The 21,848-nt window shown below is 38.8% G+C and overlaps 3 protein-coding genes across 4 annotated transcripts; 2 read left to right on the top strand and 1 right to left on the bottom strand.

Moving 5' to 3' along the window:
* Positions 1-2,651: 2,651 nt before the first annotated feature.
* LOC123755178 (cuticle protein CP14.6-like) lies at positions 2,652-20,568 on the bottom strand. Of its 2 annotated transcripts, none has more exons than XM_069332632.1 (3): positions 20,550-20,568; positions 3,112-3,344; positions 2,652-2,993 (listed from the first exon to the last, which is right to left on the bottom strand). In XM_069332632.1, exons 1-3 carry the CDS (start codon positions 20,550-20,552, stop codon positions 2,777-2,779), a joined length of 453 nt encoding a protein of 150 aa, XP_069188733.1. In that variant the 5' UTR covers positions 20,553-20,568; the 3' UTR covers positions 2,652-2,776. The 2 variants fall into 2 exon arrangements, with proteins under 2 accessions (XP_069188733.1, XP_045593613.1); XM_045737657.1 differs by lacking the exon at positions 20,550-20,568 and adding an exon at positions 4,387-4,413.
* On the top strand, positions 11,503-12,461 carry LOC138369388 (cuticle protein AMP1A-like). Its single transcript, XM_069332631.1, is given in 4 exon segments — positions 11,503-11,527; positions 11,809-11,982; positions 11,984-12,042; positions 12,161-12,461. Coding segments are annotated over 4 exon segments (459 nt in total). The 5' UTR covers positions 11,503-11,518; the 3' UTR covers positions 12,378-12,461.
* On the top strand, positions 17,432-18,482 carry LOC138369387 (cuticle protein CP14.6-like). Its single transcript, XM_069332630.1, is given in 4 exon segments — positions 17,432-17,450; positions 17,796-18,028; positions 18,147-18,291; positions 18,293-18,482. Coding segments are annotated over 4 exon segments (459 nt in total). The 5' UTR covers positions 17,432-17,441; the 3' UTR covers positions 18,365-18,482.
* Positions 20,569-21,848: the final 1,280 nt, after the last annotated feature.

Raw genomic sequence — 21,848 nt, 5'->3', positions numbered from 1 at the left:
ATATATATATATATATATATATATATATATATATATATGGATATATGGAGTTCTGTGAAATATATCTTTTAAGTTGAATTTTTTTCCTAAAGACACAAGGTTTCTTCATGTTTATGATGTATTTTGCTTATGGCCTAAGAACAGAAACCTGTAAGCATTCTTATTAGAATTTCCCTATCCATTATTTTTGCAGTGAGAACTGAACATTGTAATTCATAGATATGTACTTAGGTATGTTAATGTATAAATGTGAAATTAATTTCGAGTTTTGTCTAGTGTATATAGAAAACCAACAAATGTTTGTCTTCTGTCTACTTTTACTCATCTCATCATCAAAGATTAAAACAAGCTGTATCTTATTGTATGTATCTGAGGACTTGGGATACGTAGTACTGAGTTCATAGATAATGAAATTAGTGCCCTATATATATTCAAGTGTTCAATTTAAAATACCCTAAATCATTTATTGATGAAGGTAGCCAATTTGCTCGTAATACTTTCTTTAGTTTGAAAAAGAAACAAGAATGTAATATTAAGTATACAATAATTCCGTAATTTCCTAATATTTTCAATGAAATTCCTCAATAAACCAAATTGAAAAGATATATTTTAAAATAACTAAAATCATTCTGCCTGTTAGGCAAATCGGGCCTTGCATACTGAGCCAGGAAGTGCGTTCTCGTGTATTATCTCGTGATTATTAAGTCGTGTATCAGAAGGGAGATTGAGTGATAGAGATTAAGCCACCCAAGAGGTGGCACGAGCATGAATAGCCCGTAACTAAGAAGGGAGGATGTTGTTGTTGTTATTTTAGATTTAGGCTACTCAGAACGAAATGTCCATGTAGCAGGGCTATAGTGAGCCAGTAAATGAGTTTGATCGCGATACAACCTGTCCTCGCTTTTGGCCGTTTGCCCGTATGGCCGAATATGGACGTAATTTGAAAATGAAAAAAAAAAATGAAAATAAAATTGGGATTTTTTTTTCAACAACAGTAAGTTAAGGGTCCTCTGATAGGTTAGGTGGGCAGGAAATTCTCATAAAGTTTCAAAACGTTATGAAAAAGTCAATGGAAAGTTTCCTTTTCTAAGCTTGCCGAGTAAGACGGACGGCTCAAACAGAAAACGGAACAGTACGTCACTTTTGTGAGTCGATTTCATTTCAAATTACGTCCAAATTTGGCCATAGCGCGCATACGAGCGAAAAGTGACGTTATTTTTAAGAGGACGGGTTGCGCGATAACCTTATTACTGTTGGTCAAAGTTTTAAATGGAGGTGGGGGTTTCCTCCTTTTCTTCCGTTTCATTTCCGCTTGTTTTAGCACATTGGTGCTAGCACACTGGTGACTTGCACATTGGTGCTAGCACACTGGTGACTTGCACACTGGTGACTTGCACACTGGTGACTTGCACATTAGTCTTGCTTTAATAACATTATCTTGGTGGTGAATATAGATGCACAGTGTTCACTAGTGTGTCCCATTCTTCAACTGCTTTTCTAACCATTGTTGTCGCTGGGGATTTTGCATCTTAATGCAGCTGCTGTTATTGGTTGAATGTTGAGTTTGATGCGCAGGGCTTCAGTTGTTTCACATTCCAGTAAGTAATGTAATAGTGGCGCCTCTGCTTCTGTTCCACACATATGACACTCTTTAACTATTGGGTTTATTACCTCCCAGCAGCACTTGTAACCAAGTCTGAGTCTGTGTATGGCTACTGCAATGCCTCTGGATATCTTTTTGTCAGGCTTGAGAGAGGAGTAACCAGTGGCTTGTTTGTTCCAAATCGCAGTGGGTCTGCCTTCCGCTACTTTGGCACTGTGGCGACATTTGGTACTTGGGAATATTTTCTTCATGATTTACTCCTTAACCCGTGAAAAACTTTGAGGTATTTTAACCTGTAGAACAGGTAGAACAGTGGCAGTTTTTGCTAGTGAGTCTGCCTTTTCATTACTATCTATGCCAATGTAACCTGGTGTCCAATTTAGGGCGATTGACAGCCCTAGATCTTGTGCTTCTTTTCCTTTATGTAGGATTTCTGTAATGGGTTGTATATTATATCTGCGCCTGCTGGATAACAATGCCTGGAGCGAAGATTTAGCGTCGGTATGAATGATGACATCATGTATATTATTCTCAAATGCATAATTTATGGCAACTTTCAGGGCATATAGTTATGTTTGCAATGTTGATCACCCACTGAACAAATCCACAAGGGCAATGACGAGGATTCGAACCTGCGTCCGAGAGCATCCCAGACGCTGCCTTAATCGACTCATCACGCAATTGTGATTTCTGTGTGTAATAATGAAGTAATTTGGAGCTAAAATATCTGTAGCGTGTCTGTTATTGTAAAATGTTTATTATTGACTGGGGGGCTTGACGGCAGAATGGACAGCTTTCGGGATTCGCAGTCCTAAAGTTCCGGGTTCGATCCCCGGTGGAGGCGGAAACAAATAGGCAGAGTTTTTTCAACCTGATATTCCTGTTCACCTAGAAGTAAATATATACCTGGGAGATAGACAGCTGCTGCGGACTGCTTCCTGGGGATGTGTAACAAAAAGGTGGCCTGGTCAAACCGGGTCGCGGGGACGCTCCCGAAATCATCTCAAGATAACCTCATGATTGCATAGAACCAAGAAATAGACATCAATAGAGTTCAAAACATATTTATTTAACTTACAAAATTACCATTAACGGTCATAAATAGTTCACGGAGCGTTTCCAAAGATGTCTTAACTGTTAACTTTACGGACGAGCGTCTCATTAATTAGCAAGTTACTGGGGAGGACCATAGCTGGCGGAGGGACCAGAGGTCTTGCCGCGGGCGGCAGCAGCGTCTTCAGCAGCAGCGAAGGCGATCTGGTCCAGCACGAACTGGGGGATTGGGTGGGGGAAGGCAGGAGCCACTGGCAGCAGGTCAGACTGGGGCTGGTAGCCGTTCTCGTCGGCGACGAACTTAACGAGGACGGGAGTGCCGTCAGGAGCAGTGTAGCTGAGGGGAAGATAACATTCCTGAGTATAAAACTGTTTTTGTATATTATTTTAGAAAGTCTTCCACACATGGACAACGCTGTAAATTCTCATTTAATAAAACTCAATCATGAACTTACGAGTAAGAGCCAGAGCTGGCGATGGCGCCAGAGGCTCCTGGAGCGCCAGCTTCTGACACCACGATGCCGTTGCCAGTCTCCACGTCAAGTTTGTAGCCGCCATAATCCCCCTGCACAAAATCGTGCCTGATAATGGGCACCTCCTCGCTGGAGCCACCGTAGCGGGTAGGAGCCTGAGGGGCGCCGTACTGGGGGGCGGCGGCGGCCACGGCCACAACGACGGCGAAAATAACCTGTAGGATCGATAACATGAATTTACTGAAAACTGCAAAGTCAGGCTTGAGGTCAGCATTTAATTTTTAAGGCTATTGTCAACCGGGGTCTGCTATCGTCCCTCTAGATAAACAAGAAGCTGGAGTCAGGTATCAATCAACCCGATCCTTCGGAACTCCCTTCCATTAAGGTAATTAGATGAATCGTAGGGCGAGGTGAACCCCACACTTATATATATATGTATGTTTCTGCATGTAAGCTTTAACTTGATAATAAAGTGTCTAGTGCATTCCTCAAGATATCACATGGCTGACTTAATGCTTAGAAATATAGTTAAACGATTAAATGGTTTAGTGTTTCTTTACCCTCTAAATAGTAAAAGGTATTTTACGTAAAATATCTATAAAAAAATCAACTTCAATCACAATGCTGTTGTGTTTAAACTTTTTCCCAATATATATATATATATATATATATATATATATATATATATATATATATATATATATATATATATATATGTCGTACCTAGTAGCCAGAACGCACTTCTCAGCCTACTATTCAAGGCCAGATTTGCCTAATAAGCCAAGTTTTCATGAATTAATTGTTTTTCGACTACCTAACCTACCTAACCTAACCTAACCTAACTTTTTCGGCCACCTAACCTAACCTGACCTATAAAGACAGGTTAGGTTAGGTTAGGTAGGGTTGGTTAGGTTCGGTCATATATCTTCGTTAATTTTAACTCCAATAAAAAAAAATTGACCTCATACATAATGAAATGGGTAGCTTTATCATTTCATAAGAAAAAAATTTGAGAAAATATATTAATTCAGGAAAACTTGGCTTATTAGGCAAATCGGGCCTTGCATAGTAGGCTGAAAAGTGAGTTCTGGCTACTAGGTACGACATATATATATATATATATATGTGTATATATAATTTGGTTAGCATTATCTATGTACGTATTTTTCACAGAAATTAAGAGACATTATGACCTCGCGTCTTAAAGCTTTATCTCTCTCAATATCCAGAGTTAAGATATCACCATCATACACTTACAGTCTTCATGTTGGTTGACTGTGAAGGTGTGGTTCAGTAGCAGCAGTGAACATCCCATTTATAGCGGCAGCAGGAGACACAGTTGCCAGATTTGCTTCACTTACGGTTAAGATCAGGTTTTTCCACGACCTTGTGTATAACGTCGGTAATGACTTCACATCTTCCCAGTTATAGTTTTTGTATATAACGAGAGGAATGCCCTTCCCTCGAGAACGTCCAATAGGTGACACTGACCTTCAACTGAGCTTACTTTCTCCAATACCAAGCAATGATAAAAAATGTACAAAAAAATTATTTAATTACAAGAAACGTTATGTTTATACAATCAGAAGCTTTTCTGACTAGACTCGGTTATAAATTGATATAATGTTAGTGTAAGCTGTGGACATTTATAAAAGGAAGATTATATATGCTTAAATTTTACATTTGCACAGTGTTTTGCAATGAAATACAGTCATGTCACAGGTCTGGGTCCCTCTCGTAGGTTCATGGCTTCATTTACCTCAATGACACATTCAAATATAGGTGACAAGTAGAGTTAACATAGGTGTACGTTTTTCATTCTCATTATCTTAAAGAATTCATGGAAGATTCGGATGTATTATGCAGTTGACATTGATTTTCAGTAATTGTGCTAATTCAATCCACAATTTAGTGTTCATGCAGCCCTGCTGCTAGTGACGTCGTTGTGAAGTTAGTCGCCGACGAGAACGGCTACCAGCCCCAGTCTGACCTGCTGCCAGTGGCTCCTGAGTTCCCCCACCCAATCCCCGACTTCTTCGTGGAGCAGATCGCCTTCGCTGCTGCGGAAGACGCTGGTCTCTCAGATAGCTAAGGCAAGGTCAACAGTCAAGTTATCTTTCAGAAGCTTTCAGTTAACTATTTATCGACGTTCGTGATATTTTGTGCTGACGATACATTTGTGTTGTCTTTTCATTGTCTTTGTATTATCTGGTTATAATCCTTACAGATGTCAGTAAAACGCATTGTATTCTACTGTCGTAGTGGTTTCTTGCTAATTATACAATGGATTACATTACTTACACTAGTAAAGCCAATGAACTTGCAAATCAATAAACTGTTCATTTCAATGTATAATCACATTAGCTTAGTACTTTCTCCGCCTTACTTCATTTGAGTATTAAAGCCAGCCTGTTGTCCTTAAAAGTGTTCATGAAAAGGCAGATTCACTTGCAAAAATTGTCACTGCTTTAACTGTTGTAGAGGTAAAAATACCTCCAAGTTTCTCACAGATTAAGGAGAAAATCAAGAAGAAAATACTCCCAACTATCAAAAGTTGCTACAGAGCCAAAGTAGCGGAAGGCAGATCGACTGCGATGTGGTACCAACAAACCACTGGATACTACTCTCTCAAGCCTGGCAAAAACCTATCCAGAGACATTGCAGTAGCCATACACAGACTCAGACTTGGTTACAAGTGCTGCTGGGAGGTAATAACCTCTATACATAAAGAGTGTCATATCTGTGGAACGGATGCAGAAATGCCTCTATTACATTACGTACTGAAATATGAAACAACTGAAGCCCTGCGCATCAAACTCAACACTCAACCAATAAGAGCAGCTGCATTAAATGCAAAATCCCCAGCGACTACAATGGTTAAAAAAGCAGTTGAAGAATGAGACTCACTAGTGAACACTGTGCATCTATATCCGCCACCAAGATAATGTTATTTAAAACATAAGACTAAAAACTGTTCGAAAAGAAGGAAACTCTACCTTCATTTAAAACTTTGACCCACATATCAGAGTAACAAGGTTATCGTGAATACCCGAACTCAATTACGGGCTCACTATAGCCCGTGCTACATGAAAAACAATTTCCGGGTAGCTGAATCTAAAACAACAAGATCCTTCAATGTTACGGGCTCACCAAAGCCCTGTGCTACATGGACACTTTAGTCCCGAGTTTCAAAAAACTCGGGACTGAAATTTAAAACAACAACATCCTTACACGACAGGCCCAGAGACACTTTAAGATGTTACACGACCAAACACCACATTCACTCCAAACATCTACCACCTACGGGCTACTCATGTCCGTGTCACTTCTTGTGGTGGCTTATTCTTCACCAATCAATCAATCTTTAAATAACGTACGGACAACTCATGCCCGTGCCACTTCTTGGGTGGCTTAATCTTCATCAATCATCACTTTATATTAAAATCATTAAAGATTGACGCATTTTCAGTTACAGCCTCGCTCCTGTGCCAAACTCTTACAAGTCAAGTCTGACCCCGGGCCGGGCTTGGGGAGTAGAAGAACTCCCAGAACCCCATCAACCAGGTATCAACCAGGCATCAGGTAAGTCCACAACGGGCTCACCGTAGCCCGTGCTACCTGGAACTTTTGTTCCCAGTAGCTGAATCTAAAACAACAACAACATGACGCATTTACCGTTTTGAGTCAAAACCTACACTGATTCACTTAACCCATCGAGAGCGATACACATGAATCCTAGAAGCATGCAGTATCCACACATACCTGCTGCCTGAAGCTTCCTATTTGAATGCCTCTAAATATTACATCCATGCATGACTCACTTGACCGTGAAGAAGCTACGCTAACTAAGCGGCTGCACCTTACTGAGCAGAATATAGGAGGATATATAATAACCCTGAACAACGGATATACTTGTCCTCTTGATATTTACCCTTACTGTTTACTTAGGCTTTGTTGACTTATTATTGTGACGATATTTACACTTTTGGTTATTCAAATTATGCGGCTATAGGCGTCGGTAAAATAATTGGGGGAAGCAATTATTTAGTAAGGTATATTTAGCGATATTATGTATGTATTTTTAAATGAAACGAAGAAAACATGATACGGGCGTGTTGTTGTTGCTGGAGTTAGAGCCAAGTTTCGTATATATATATTCACTGGGAACGACTCGACCAAATAGTGTGCACGGGCAAGTGAATGTTGCTTTTATATATGGAGATATTATAAATATTTACATTTCTGTCAATATTGAATATAGGAAAAATATAAGCATGTTTCCTACTATTTTTTAATTTTAAGTATATGGTGTATTTTTATGTTTAGATTCAAAGAATATTATAAATTAAAAAATATAATATTAAAACAACAGAACTGTTGGTGGATCTAATTACTAAAAATATTTTATGAACAAATGTTCCATTAAATGAAGTTGCAAAGTCCAAGTCTAACGGGTCTAACCAGTGGACCTCATGGTAAATTAAATAAACATTATTGGACAATGGCTCTAAAGGAGAAAGTATTGTCATGCTACTAAACAATAAACTGTTGTTATGTGCATATAGTGATATATAGTGTTAGGCGAGAACAGACATGCTACAGCAGCTAGCAAACTTAACGGCAAACTTGCGCTAACACCCAGATTGGACAGAAAGTCGGGAATAGCCGCCGACCCCCAGACAACTAGGAGACCTGCAGCACTATCGGACACAACTCCTCCAAGCTAGTGAAGGATGCTGGCCTCACAGTCCGAGCAGCCGTAGCCAACAAGAGCACCAACACAATTCTAGAATAAGAATTTTCGTAAATTTCAATCTCCATTAAATAAATTAAAAAAAAGAAGGAATTGCCACGAAATTGATAAACTTGTAAAAAGGTAAAATGAATCCAAGAGAATTGTTCTCGCCTTCTAACAACAACCAGATTTCTCAATATGCGAAAACAACTGTGTGTGTGTTCTCTCGCAATAGAGATGATTTTTTTGTAATAAATCAACAACTTGTGTTTGGGGTAATGAAAATAACATCGGATCAATATAATTATTAAAACACATTCGCAATGAAACTAGCGATTCTTTGTTTGTTCTTTGTATGAATTCAAAGAACAGCTGCTCACATTAAAATGATTGGATTGCACTTGTTGTACAGAGTTAAAGGAACTGTAGCAGTTTCCCTCAACAGGCCGATACCCCGCCAATAAACTTATCATACAGATCTTATCATAGACTAGAGACACTGACGACTCTATCAGTTTGGGAACGTGCAGGATGAGAAGTGAAGTAATTTTATTTAGACCAAATCGCAATAAAATTTAGAGAACTGTTAATCAATAATCAGGCATCAACCTTACGAGTTGCAATGTTAGCTCTACTCGAAGCGTTCAAGGTTATTGCAAACACTGCTCTAAATACCTTCATCTCCAACTTGATATCTTTTTTACCAGCTCAAACAGTTTATAATCAAACTGTAACATTCTTATCATTGAAGACAGACATTGCGAAGAGGTCAGCGCAGTGGGCTCACAACTGAAAAAAACCCAGGTTCGATTCCCAAATATGACGGAGACGTCTGGTCACCTTTCCCTACACCTGATGCAACTTTACTGAAGCAACCATCAGTAAATATAAGCAGTAAACGAGCACCTGGGAGATAAGATGCATACTGAGGTTGTCGTGGGCCTAGGAAAGAATCTCGGTAAGCCTAACAAACCTCTTGTTTCCGACAATGAAAAACAAAACAAAGAAACATAAGCATAATTAATAAAAATAATTATGTAAACCGCATAAAGACTCCGGATCTTCCAAGATTTCTTTAACATAAAAAGAATGATAAACGTACACTTATATTATCTGTACTTGTCCTCATCTATGTTTTAAGGTGTCACTGAGGTCAATGAAACCAAGAACTTAGGAGAGGGACCCAGACCTATGAACCGTCTGTATTTCATTGTCTAACACTGTGAAAATTTAAAATTTAAGCATATATAATCTCAATTTTATTAAGTATTTTTGTTAAGTAGAGTCAAACACCTTTGTATCCCATCACATATGGATTCTCCAGAACATTTTTAAGTCAAAACTCTTGCCATGCTTTCAGCAAATAAAGAAAACAATAAATATAATCTTCAGCTACTACAACAACGCTAATAAGTGTTACAGGGCGAGAGATCGCAGAAGAGTTTAACACAGTCAAATATATCAAACACTATATGGGACAAATAACAAAATCAGTTGACTAACAAATTTTGTTCCATCTGGAATTAGACTATACTGCATGTATATCTAACAGTTCAACTTGAATGGTGAACTAGATCATATGAAATGTAAAGAGCGTTAATAACGTTAGGGAGTCACACATTTCAGAATTGCAACTTGGACTATGTAAGATGTAATTCAATCTAAGCTTACGTTGCAGTAAATCGCAGGTTCACTTCATTGTAAAGAATAAAATTCCAGAAATTATTAAACGTATCAATTTTTTGTCTTAGAAAACAAAAGGAAATATACAGCGCAAAGCACAGCTAACGTTGTGTGACTCTGCCAATACACTGCAATATGATCTAGTTACGACGTTGAAGAAAACATGTAACTATTATAATAAATTATTAACTCCCATATGCAATATTAAATTATTATACATAATAAGTACAGTGAACACAGTAGTTCGTTATCAACAATGTTACTATACCTATATATATATATATATGTATATATATATATATATATATATATATATATATATATATATATATATATATATATATATATATATATATATATATATATATATATATAATCTGCATGTTAATTGCAAGTGGTAAATAACTTACCCTGGGGTACTGATTAAGAGCTTCTGTGCATAGTGTACTCATTTCTTTTTCAACAGCTCACAATACTAAGTCATGTAGGAATAAGAAGGATAACATTGCAGATGAAGCTGCGATTAACATGGGCAGCAATAATCCATGAAATCTATAAAAATTATTATACAGATTCAAACAACTTCCAGCACTCATTAAGCAACACCCTCTACAAGTCCAACTGTCAAATACCAACACGAGGAAAATACAGTGTTTGTGTGTGTTCAACACAGGTCTTTTCGTTTTGCTGCGAATTTTCCGTTAAACGATGGAATTAGAACTTATCAGCTTCACATGACCTTTGAAAACCAGCCATCGAACAGAAGACTCAACTTTCTCTCCCAATGACATCTGTACAGAAGGGCCGTAAAGTACATACCAGAACGACTTGTGACTGCGAGAACCAGGAACCACCTCACGGAACCCGAAGGGTGTTAGACAACAATACGTAAGAAGACATCAAAGGCCGCCGACCAAAGTAACCTTTCTTAAAATATAGAAGAATGAGACCTTCTGACCCAATCTAGATGCTGAAAGAATTATAAGCTGCAAGTGATGTAAACATGTTTTCTCTCAGTCCAACAAAACCCAGACTGGATGCATCTCGGACAGACCAGCAACTTCCGCAAGGGTAAGGTAAGATAATTATAAGGAGAAAGTACTAAGCCATTTGTTAACATTTGGAGAGATATGATTATAGGTTTACAGTTTCCAGAAACATTTCATGTGTAAGAACCTTAGATTTAGTAAAATAATGGAAGACTTCTGAAAAAGTATGAAAGTATGACAAGGTGAAAGTTAAATGTCACCAATTAGTTACATAAGAAAACTGTTCATAAATAATTATACAAATCACTAGTAGAGAGGTTTTTATAGTATTGAAATGGAGTTTAAGTAAGGAGGATTCATTACAAGTGTTAATTATCTTGATCATTAAGGAGCTTGTCTGTCTGGGTACTCACCGCAGATGTTGATGTATTTTGTTACGCCATATCCTTAATGTTCAAGGTGATACACAACTGCTCACCCAATTTGCATTCCAAAGCAAATAGCAACAGTAGTTCAAGAATGTTCAAATTTGATGCATCTAATGCAAAACGAACAATTTCTCATTATGATATTATCTGATGGAGAAAATTATCAGATATTATCTAGTGTAGCCCAGGAAAGAAAGTAAAAAAAAATTCGTGAACATGTATTAAAATAAACTGTACTTAAATCAAAATCGCGCCCAATAAAGTAAGATTATGGAAGAAATAATGTTATTGTTCATAGGCTAACATCAGAGAAAGTTACCATAGTTCAAGGTTAGTGCTAACTCTAGACCTCTCTTAGTAGAAATGCATTTCATTCATAGCTTATAAAAAGAACTGTAATGGCGAGGCTGTGAACCCCTAACAGCCGTACAAATGGTCGCGGAAAAACTTGATCCATACCGTAAGTAAAGCATAATTGGCACCTGTGCCACCTGCTGGCACTATAAATACGGCCGCTCAAGTTCTCCGGCATCAGACGCTCAGAGTCAAGCAACATGAAATTTGTAAGTGTATGGATAACAGCTTGAGTGTTACGTGTCTTAAGACAAAACTTCAAGATGTAAGGTCAAAATATATATAAATTCAACTAGACTTTTTAAAATATAATACAGGTAATGCAGATGTAATATACAATTATACAGATCAGAGCTTATAATGCTCTCTCATCGTATCACATACATATGAATTGTCAGCTTAATTTTCTTTTATAGTGTAATTAAGAATAATTCCGTGTCAATAAAGGTTCACTACAGTCGTCAGTCAATTCATATTATGGGTCTTACAGGTAATTCTCGCCGTCGTTGTGGCCGTGGCCGCCGCCGCCCCCCAGTACGGCGCCCCTCAGGCTCCTACCCGCTACGGTGGCTCCAGCGAGGAGGTGCCCATTATCAGGCACAATTTTGTGCAGGGGGATTATGGCGGCTACAAACTTGACGTGGAGACTGGCAACGGCATCGTGGGTGTCAGAAGCTGGCGCTCCAGGAGCCTCTGGTGCCATCGCCAGCTCTGGCTCTTACTCGTAAGTTCGTGATTTATTTTAATTAAATGAGAGTTTACAGTGTTGTCCGTGTTTGGACGACTTTCTAAAATAATATATAAAAACAGCTTTATGCTCAGGAATGTTATCTTTCCCTCAGCTACACTGCTCCTGACGGCACTCCCGTCCACGTTAAGTTCGTCGCCGATGAGAACGGCTACCAGCCCCAGTCTGACCTGCTGCCAGTGGCTCCTGCCTTCCCCCACCCAATCCCCCAGTTCGTTCTGGACCAGATCGCCTTCGCCGCTGAGGAAGACGCTGCTGCCGCCCGCGGCAAGTCCTCTGGTCCCTCCGCCAGCTACGGTCCTCCTCAGTAACGTGATGAATGAGACGTCTACGATTTTAGTCAACAGTTAAATATTTGATTGGAGAGATTCACTGAACTATTTATATACACTAGAGTTATTTGTTGATGTAAATAAATTTAGTTTTGAATTTAATATCGATTTGTTTCATTTACTTTCTATGCCTGCTGACAATAGCAAAATGCGCTGAGTTGAAATGTTTATTTGAGTTCATCATTGAAGTATTTCAAGAGACGTTCTGATAGCAACATATACACCAATAGTATTTATTTATTGACATTTTGACCTCAATTTGTATTTGTTATTTTAAAGAGCAGGAGTTTAAAAGTATAATATATTAGCAGTAAAATATTGCTGCATTGTTAATAGCTGATTTAACAAAATCGGTTAACAGCCGATTTTTTTTTAAGATTTAACAAACAAAAAATATACTAATTACTGAAAATTTTCAGGTCCATATTACTGTAATAAACATACTTTATGAATATTCGGTCATTGAACATATTTATATATATCTATTGAATACCTAATGTATCCTGATTCGTTCTCTTACTTATCACAAAAGATCTTCACTTCACTTTGCACTCGTCTTCACACTTAATTTAGATCTTTATTTTAAGCCCTCGCTGATTTCCCTATTTTGCAGTTTTGATTTCCAGTAGTTTCAGTTTCATCAATCCTTGAGGTACTTACAATTTTGTACAATGAATTTCATAAAATTTAAGTTTTTGATATTTATGTTAAAGAACACTCCAGCTGATAATCGGATCCATTTTGAAAACTCTTATCTCAAGCCTCTGGATTCTGTCATTAAATTATGCAACCGTGTCACATCCGTTTTGTCCTGGAAACCTCACTTTCCTGTGATTAAGTATTTTATAAATGGTGGGCATTTTCTTCAAGTTCAAATGATATTTAATTTCCGAATTATTTCACCTCTTCAAGTTTCGTTCATTAGTCATTTTTAAGTTACTCCTACTTGCACGGTTTCTGTTTTCCCCAGCATGAGAGTTGTGGAGTCCCTTAAGTTCGGTTACCCTATACATGCACTCGCAGCTTCTTACAGTTAAAGTGCCAAGTTATATTGCACATAATTTAACGATACGCTGTTTCACTTCTGTATTCACGTTATCTTGTAAAATAAACAGCAGGTCGATTTTAGAATTCCCTAAGACACGATATTTGGATCCCAGACATATATGTTTTCCTCGCCAAAACTATGTATTTTTGAGCCGACAGCTTTGCCCTTGCTATAACTATTTAAAATAATAACCAATGAGTTACAGGTTTGTGCCTTTCACTAACCTTTATCTCGTAGAGTTTTTTTTTTTTTTGTGGGTCAAAGTGTATGAGGCGGCTGGAGGATGTAGCAATACTGTAGGCTACTCGACACTCACTCTCATAGTGGTACATGTTCAACGTTAGTATACTTTAATAATTATAATTCATTTTGTCGAGGGCAGGCAGTCTGAGTATGATTATACGTTAAGCTTGTATCGAGGTCCCTCCAAGGTCGAACTACTGACCCTACCCAGGACGCGACTCCACAACAGTTGATTAACTCCCGAGTACCTATTTAGTGCTAGGTGAACAGGAGCATTTGGTAATAGGCATTCCCGATTGTGAGTCGTGAACGAACCTTACTGTACTACTTAGCCTCCACTGACTAAAGGTCTTTGTCAAACTTGCTTCTGGCTAAAAGTACGAATTAGATTTGTTATTGGCTAAAATTCCATGTCAGACTTGCTTATTGATAAAAGTCAATGTCAGCTTAGCTCTTAACTAACAGTCATGTCAGACTTGTTATAGGTAAAATGTCCACGTCAGTCTTACTACTGGTTGAAGGTCCATGTCAGCCTTGTTACTGACTAAATGATTGTCAGTGAAGTTTTCCTAAATTGTAGGTTACAGTGGTTTAGTAATTACATATGTACGAACTGAATAGTCAAAGGCTTAACGAAACGAGTCCAATGAGAGGTTTTGTACTAACAAAATGTTTGTGATTGCTGCATTGTCCGTTATATAAATAGTTAATTAATGACTCATTTTTTTCGTACATCATATTCGAAGCTTTGCATCGTGGCATAACTGCGCCTCACATCCCTATCATCTCTGGTTCAACTGTTTGTGTATATTAATGAAATCGAGACGAGATTTGTAAGCTAACTTTAAGGTTAAATTAATATTTATTTTGTACAGTGTTAATGACATCATTTCGAAGCCAGATAAACTTCATAATAAACTTCATTCGTCAATCATGAAGTTTTGAAAGGCCTTCGTTTGAGTATACATATGATATACTATTTTTATTAGCACTGAAGGGAACACGGCCGGGAACGGTTTCAAACAGCAGAGAACGTTTAAACAAAAGCACATATCTCTTTAAAGTCATATTCTACTTGTTTACAGTAGAACACCATACGCAAATCTATATATAAGTCCTGCTTCACAATTACTGTTGGGTGGTTGAAAGTTACATGTCATAGCCACCGGCAGCTTGCCGGAGAGCCGCCAAGACAATCGCTGACTGTATACTGTTCCTCACTCAAATCTTATAGTGTGAGGCTCTCGGTAATGTGAAATTAACATTCATTCCTCAGTACACTAAGTGGGGTTCGACCATACGCATGCAAAGATGCACACACCAACACCCACGCAGGCCTCAACGTCCACGGACACACCAACAACCACGCATACATGAACAACCACGTGCACACACCAAGACGGACAGAGAGAAAGATCTAGGAGTTGATATCACGCTAAACCTGTTTCCTGAAGTCCAGATCAAAAGAATAACATCAGTGGCATATACGAGGCTGGCTAACATTAGAACTGCCTTCAGGAACCTGTACACGGAATATTTCAGAACTTTGTATACCACATATGTAAGACCAATCCTGGAGTATGCGGCCCCAGCATGGAGCCCGTAACTTGTCAAGCTCAAGACGAAGCTGGAAAAAGTTCAGAGATATGCCACTAGGTACAGGTGGAAGCTGAGTACTCAAATGAGCCACAGAGACATTAGAAATAACTTTTTCAGTGTCAGAGTAGTTAGTAAATGGAATACACTAGGAAGTGATGTGGTTGAGACTAACTTCATACACAGTTTCAAAAGTAGATATTATAGAGCTCGAGAAGCTCAGGAATTTGTACACCAGTAGATTGACGGTTGAGAGGCGGGACCAAAGAGCAGAACGTCCACACACACACATCAACACCTACGCTTACATCTACTAACAACATATTACAGAACCAACAAAAGTAAGGGAAGTTGATCCACCTTGGTGTCCACCCAAAATGAGGCGAATGTGAAGAAGATAGAGTCTGAGGTGCCCCTGGGGGCAAGTGACTACTACATTATCGTACTTCAAAGAAATGTATACATTTATCACTTAGAATGTCCCGAAATATGTTCATTGTTTGTGATATGTCTATATATGTCTATGAACACGTTGAGAATAGCTTTTGCTACCTCATCCCTTCGTGTGTATTTATACCTCAATAAACTTATTTAAATTTGAATTTGAATTGAATCATGCTTCAGTACATCATGAAGTTAAAGGAACTGGATAGACCAAGAAACAAGCTAAGGAATATGAGAGGCTGCAGACGTGGAGACTTCAAATCGTGAGGATTTTCTGAATGAAGTCCAGTGGGAGAGGGAACTGCAAGGGATGACAAAAGATGAAATGATGGAAGTTATTGCTCAGAAATGTGCAGATGCAACAGAGCTTGGGGGACTCCACACTAATGGGGTCCCCCTAGGATCGATCCTGGGACCACCACTACTCCTAATTTATATTAATGATCTACCCGAGGAAGTGAGCTCCTACATGTCAATATTTGCGGACGATGCCAAAATAACGAGGAATGTGAAAACAGAGGAGGACTGCAAAATGTTATAGAATGACAATAACAAACTCCAGGAGTGGACAAACAAATGGTTGCTGGAGTTCAATCCTAATAAGTGTAAGGCAGTGAAGATGGGGAAGGGAAAATAAAGACTAGAAGGTCTCTACATCATTAATGTAAGGCAAATACGGCAATCTGAGAGAGAAAGGGATTTAGGAGTGGATATAATTCCAACCATAACACCAGAGGCACACGTAGGCAGGCTGACATCGGCTGCATATGGGACGCTGGCAAACATTAGAACATCGTTTAGAAACCTAAATTAGGATGCGTTCAAAGAAATATAGACAAATTTTGTTAGATCATTACTGGAATATGCAGCACCTGCTTGGAATCCATACCATGTGAAACATAAAACTAAAATCGAAAACGTGCAAAGGATTGCGACTAGATTAGTGCCAGAGCTTAGAGGGTTAAGTTATGAGGATAGACTGATTGAAATGGATCTCACAACCATGGAGGGAAGAAGAAAAAAATTAGACATGGTAACAACGTACAAGATACTAATGGGAATAGACAAGGTGGACAAGAACAGCCTCGTTAAGGTGAGAGACAGCAGGACAAGAGGACACAAGTGGAACCTGGAATCGCAAATGAGTCGAAGAAATGTAAGGAAATACTGGTACCCTGTATGGGTGATCAACATGTGGAATGCACTTAGAGAAGAAGTTGTGGAAGCCGCCTCCAGCCACAACTTTAAGGAAAGGTTCGACAAAGATAGTGATTGTTAGACTTGGGAAGCTTTAACGCAACGAGTACAACAAGGCTGGTAGGCGGGGTATAGAGAGCTAGACCTCAATTCCATATAGTCACAGATAGGTAAGTACCCACGTACTCTCCGACATCCACGCACACAAATATTGATAGTGACAAATAAAACATTGGATTGATATAAAAATTTGAGAAAAAATATTAAACTCAACAACTACTCTTTGTGACAGACTAATTTCACTTGAGCGTCGAGTACTGAGCTACCTTTCCCAGAAGTACATTCTACTATCGTATAAAAAACTAATGACTTGGTTGGAAAATCATTACAGACGATATACAAGGTCACTGAAAAACCTGGTCTGAGATGTAGGTGAAGCACAACTGGCAACTGCTTGACCGGGTTCTGCTATATAAACTGATGGTCAGGGTTCCCCTGCACAGTCAGCAGCCAACATGAAGTCTGTAAGTGTTCCTTGATAGTAATGAAATTGTTCATGGAGCGGATATGAAGTGAAAGAGTTCATAAAACACAAGTCATATATTGATGTGCGTGTGTGTGTTGGTTATTAAACATCCTAATATTAACTCACAAAAACATATATTAATATTTTGTAAAAAATTAATAAAAAATACTGGAGGTCAATCAATTGTTATTGATTAATCCCTGGTACTTTTAACATACTTTTAAGTATTGAAAATCATAAATCTAGTTCCAATTCTTCAAATAAAGTAAGAAAACAGACATGTTGATGCAAAGGAAGGAATCTTCTGTGATGATTGCTCTTGATTGTTCAACTCAACACACAGGTAATTCTCGCCGTCGTTGTGGCCGTGGCCGCCGCCGCCCCCCAGTACGGCGCCCCTCAGGCTCCTACCCGCTACGGTGGCTCCAGCGAGGAGGTGCCCATTATCAGACACGATTTTGTGCAGGGGGATTACGGCGGCTACAAACTTGACGTGGAGACTGGCAACGGCATCGTGGTGTCAGAAGCTGGCGCTCCAGGAGCCTCTGGTGCCATCGCCAGCTCTGGCTCTTACTCGTAAGTTCATGATTGAGTTTTATTAAATGAGAGTTTACAGTGTTGTCCATGTGTGGAAGACTTTCTAAAATAATATACAAAAACAGTTTTATACTCAGGAATGTTATCTTCCCCTCAGCTACACTGCTCCTGACGGCACTCCCGTCCTCGTTAAGTTCGTCGCCGACGAGAACGGCTACCAGCCCCAGTCTGACCTGCTGCCAGTGGCTCCTGCCTTCCCCCATCCAATCCCCCAGTTCGTGCTGGACCAGATCGCCTTCGCTTGCTGCAGAAGACGCTGCCGCCGCCCGCGGCAAGTCCTCTGGTCCCTCCGCCAGCTATGGTCCTCCCCAGTAACATGTCAATAGCCGTTTTTCCGGAAAAGTTATAGATCTTTCTATGTTTGAAAGTAATTTTTGATTATTTATTATTTTGTATATATTATATATAATCAAAATAAAATTGCAAAACATTATACAGCATAATTTTACTTGTGTATCCAATCTCTAAGATTGTCCAATATTCTTTAAGGTAAACAAAAGACACAGATGGTCGAGTCAGACGTCTGGAATATAGGATGGACTACTTACCGCACACTCATTAAATATTACACAAACACGGACATGATTTATCAGTGTAACTAAAAAGTGTCGCAGAAAAGTCTCTCTTCATCAGAAAGGATATATCCAAATCTTTCGTTACTATTTTTACATTTCATATCATTTCTTTATTATGCACCCCATACCCATACTGTGGGAGGTAGTCGAAAGGGCGTCAGAGGCTCTTTTTCGACACGTGATCCTGACGCTTCACCAAACAGCATTTACTTAATTTTCAGATTTATTTATTAGTGACGTCAACTGAGTTTCTTGGAAACAATCTGTGGAAACCGTAGATGACACACAGAAGGACAGTGGTACCTACACTCATGTAGTGATATGAAGAAATAAACCACCAAGATGATCTATATTGAAACCTTGTACATGTTGTCCCAATTAAATAATACTCAACAACCACATCTAAATTACAATATAATTTAATTTACCAATTATTAAGTTGTAGCTATTATTTATTGAGAAAATCATTTGAGGTAATGAGGTGACTTCAACCAGAGTTCTGGTCATTCACAAATGCTCGCCTCAACCCACTCGGTCACAATAGAAAAAAAATAATCAATCAACTCAGAATTCTTCTGAATTCCCTGGGAAGCTTTGGAAGCCACAGCCAGGGTTTTACAATTGGCCCGCCTGCACTATGGCCTGTGGGTAATAGTGCTCACAGCCTTATGCAACTCCTTCACAAGACAAAGAAATCAAAATGACACCACATATAAATAAGAAAACAGCCCATGCTCCTGTTTTGGTAGTACTTATAGTAACGATGAGGACCATAGTATATATACCGACGAACAACGAAATTAGAACGTAGAAATTGGCACTATTGATCTGGACAAACCTAAAAAAATGTATTACTTGTGTTGCTTTGACAAACTAAACTAATCTAACGTAACCTTCTTAAGCCTAATAAACGATATCTGAGGCCTAATGTAGTACGTATTTGTGCTAGACTAGGCCTAAAAATATTTATGTTTGTTTTAGCTTCATTTTTTTTTAATTCCTTACTAGTCAGTATACTACTATCTAAAAGCTAAGTTCATACGAATGCGTGACTATTGACAATCGTGACAACAAGTATTATCTAAACAGGAGGAAGAGTTGGAGAAATTGCTTTGACACAATAAGGTAACTTGAACTAGCGTGATTTCATTGTGTTCCTCTGGATGGCGTAAGGTTGTGAACACCCTTACACAGGCCAGAATGTAGGCGGATCAATCATAAAACACCGGTTGTGGCACGAGTTGGTGGCTCCAGACTTTCTCAATGAGTTCAGTAGAGTTCCGGGTTGTCTGGCTTGTCATATCGTGGCTGAGTGGGTTAAGTCGAGCGTCTGGGAATCACAAAAACGCTGGTTCAAGTCACCTCATTATATCAAATAATTTTATCATTGATATATCACGGTTTTATGATTTATTTGTGATATAATTTATTGCTATTGGTTAAAGAATTTACTGTAATAAAGTAATGCATATATACTCACATAATTGTACTCTCCTAGTTGTGCTTGCGGGGGTTGAGATCTGGCTCTTTGGGCCCGCCTTTCAACTGCCAATTAATCAACTGATTATTTTTTTCTAGACACACACACACCCAGGAAGCAGCCCACAGCAGCTGTTTAACTCTTATTAATTGTTAGGTAAACAGGAGCATCAGAGTGAAAGAAACTCTGCCCATTTGTCTCCGCCGGGAATCGAACCCGGACTCTTAGGACTACGAATTCCGAGCGCTGTCAATTCAGCCCTCAGGCCCCATATATATTTATATACTAAGCAATGAGCAAAGAAAAGAAAATAGTTTAAACATATATAAACAAACAAATGACTTTTTCACAAGCACTTTGTTACATATCTGAAATTATATAAATATCGCACTAATATAATTATCACATCCCAAAAAAGAATACGGTAACATACTCGCTAACTTACCATGTGTAATAGTGAAGGAATCGTGTAAATGGATCATCACGAGACAATCCCTCACACCTCTAGCCCGTTAACTAATACCACACTCGGTGTTTACAAGACTCACAACTCAGCCCAAACTCCGCAACATATTTTAAAACGTTCCAATATTATGTCTGGGGAATGTTTCTCTATTTTATTATGGTTAAATCTATGTCTCAGCTCTTTTATATAAACACATGTTCATTAACAGTATTTAATACTATTTATACATTCATAATACACCATTTCCTGCATTTCATTCACTTATATTCATCGTTTAAAATTCATTTGTATCAATTTATTAACATTTATTAATTGTAGACATTAAGCTATTTTCACTCATGGAAATATAATTCTCGAATGTTTTCTACTCACTTCTTTTCATTAATCGTTAAACTTTACTAATGATCATAGAGACTTGATGTGAAAACTGAAAATGGCATCGATGTGATCTTACCGACGTCCACGCGCGTGCACACACGCACGAAACGTTTATCAACCTTTCAGTTGTCAGTATGACATAATGAGCAGCTGCACTCTGCCAAAGGATGATTGCACTTCCCTCCCCCGCCCCTCCCCAGAAGACCACAGTTACCGAGGTAAAGCCTAGTTGTCTAAAAGTTTATGGATAGCTGGGAGGGAGCAGGGAGCCGGTGGCTGAGCGGACAGAATACTGGATGAGTGATCCTGTGGTCCCGGGTCCAATCCCGGGCGCCGGCGAGAAACAATGGGCAGAGTTTTTTTCACACTATGCCCCTTTTACCTAGCAGTAAAATAGGTACCTGGGTGTTAGTCAGCTGTCACGGGCTGCTTCCTAGGGGTGGAGGCCTGGTCGAGGACCGGGCAGCGGGGACACTAAAAGCCCCGAAATCATCTCAAGATAAGCCACCTCCATTCACAACTTTAAGGAAAGGTTCGACAAAGATAGTGATTGTTAGACTACTGAAGCTTTGACACAACAGGTACAACAAGGCTGGTAGGCGGGGTATAGAGAGCTAGACCTCAATTCCATATAGTCACACATAGGTAAGTACCCACGTACTCTCCGACATCACGCACACAAATATTGATAGTGACAAATAAAAATTGTATTGATATAACAATTTGAAAAAAAGTATTCAAACTGAACAACTACTCTTTGTGACAGACTAACTTCACTTGAGCGTCGAGTACTGAGCTACCTTTCCCAGAAGTACATTCTACTATCGTATAAAAAACTAATGACTAGGCTGGAAAATCATTACAGACGATATACAAGGTCACTGAAAAACCTGGTCTGAG

This window comes from Procambarus clarkii, chromosome 28, assembly GCF_040958095.1.
Source record: "Procambarus clarkii isolate CNS0578487 chromosome 28, FALCON_Pclarkii_2.0, whole genome shotgun sequence".
In the NCBI taxonomy this organism is placed as follows: domain Eukaryota; kingdom Metazoa; phylum Arthropoda; class Malacostraca; order Decapoda; family Cambaridae; genus Procambarus; species Procambarus clarkii.
Note: the sequence above shows the minus strand (reverse complement) of the source record. Positions and strands in the feature narration are given on the sequence as shown.

What these genes read in the sequence shown, in the direction of transcription:
- LOC123755178 (XM_045737657.1), bottom strand. An exon ending in GCCAGCTCTGGCTCTTACTC is followed by an intron (nt 2,994 to 3,111) that starts GTAAGTTCATGA and finishes TCTTCCCCTCAG; the next exon opens with CTACACTGCTCCTGACGGCA.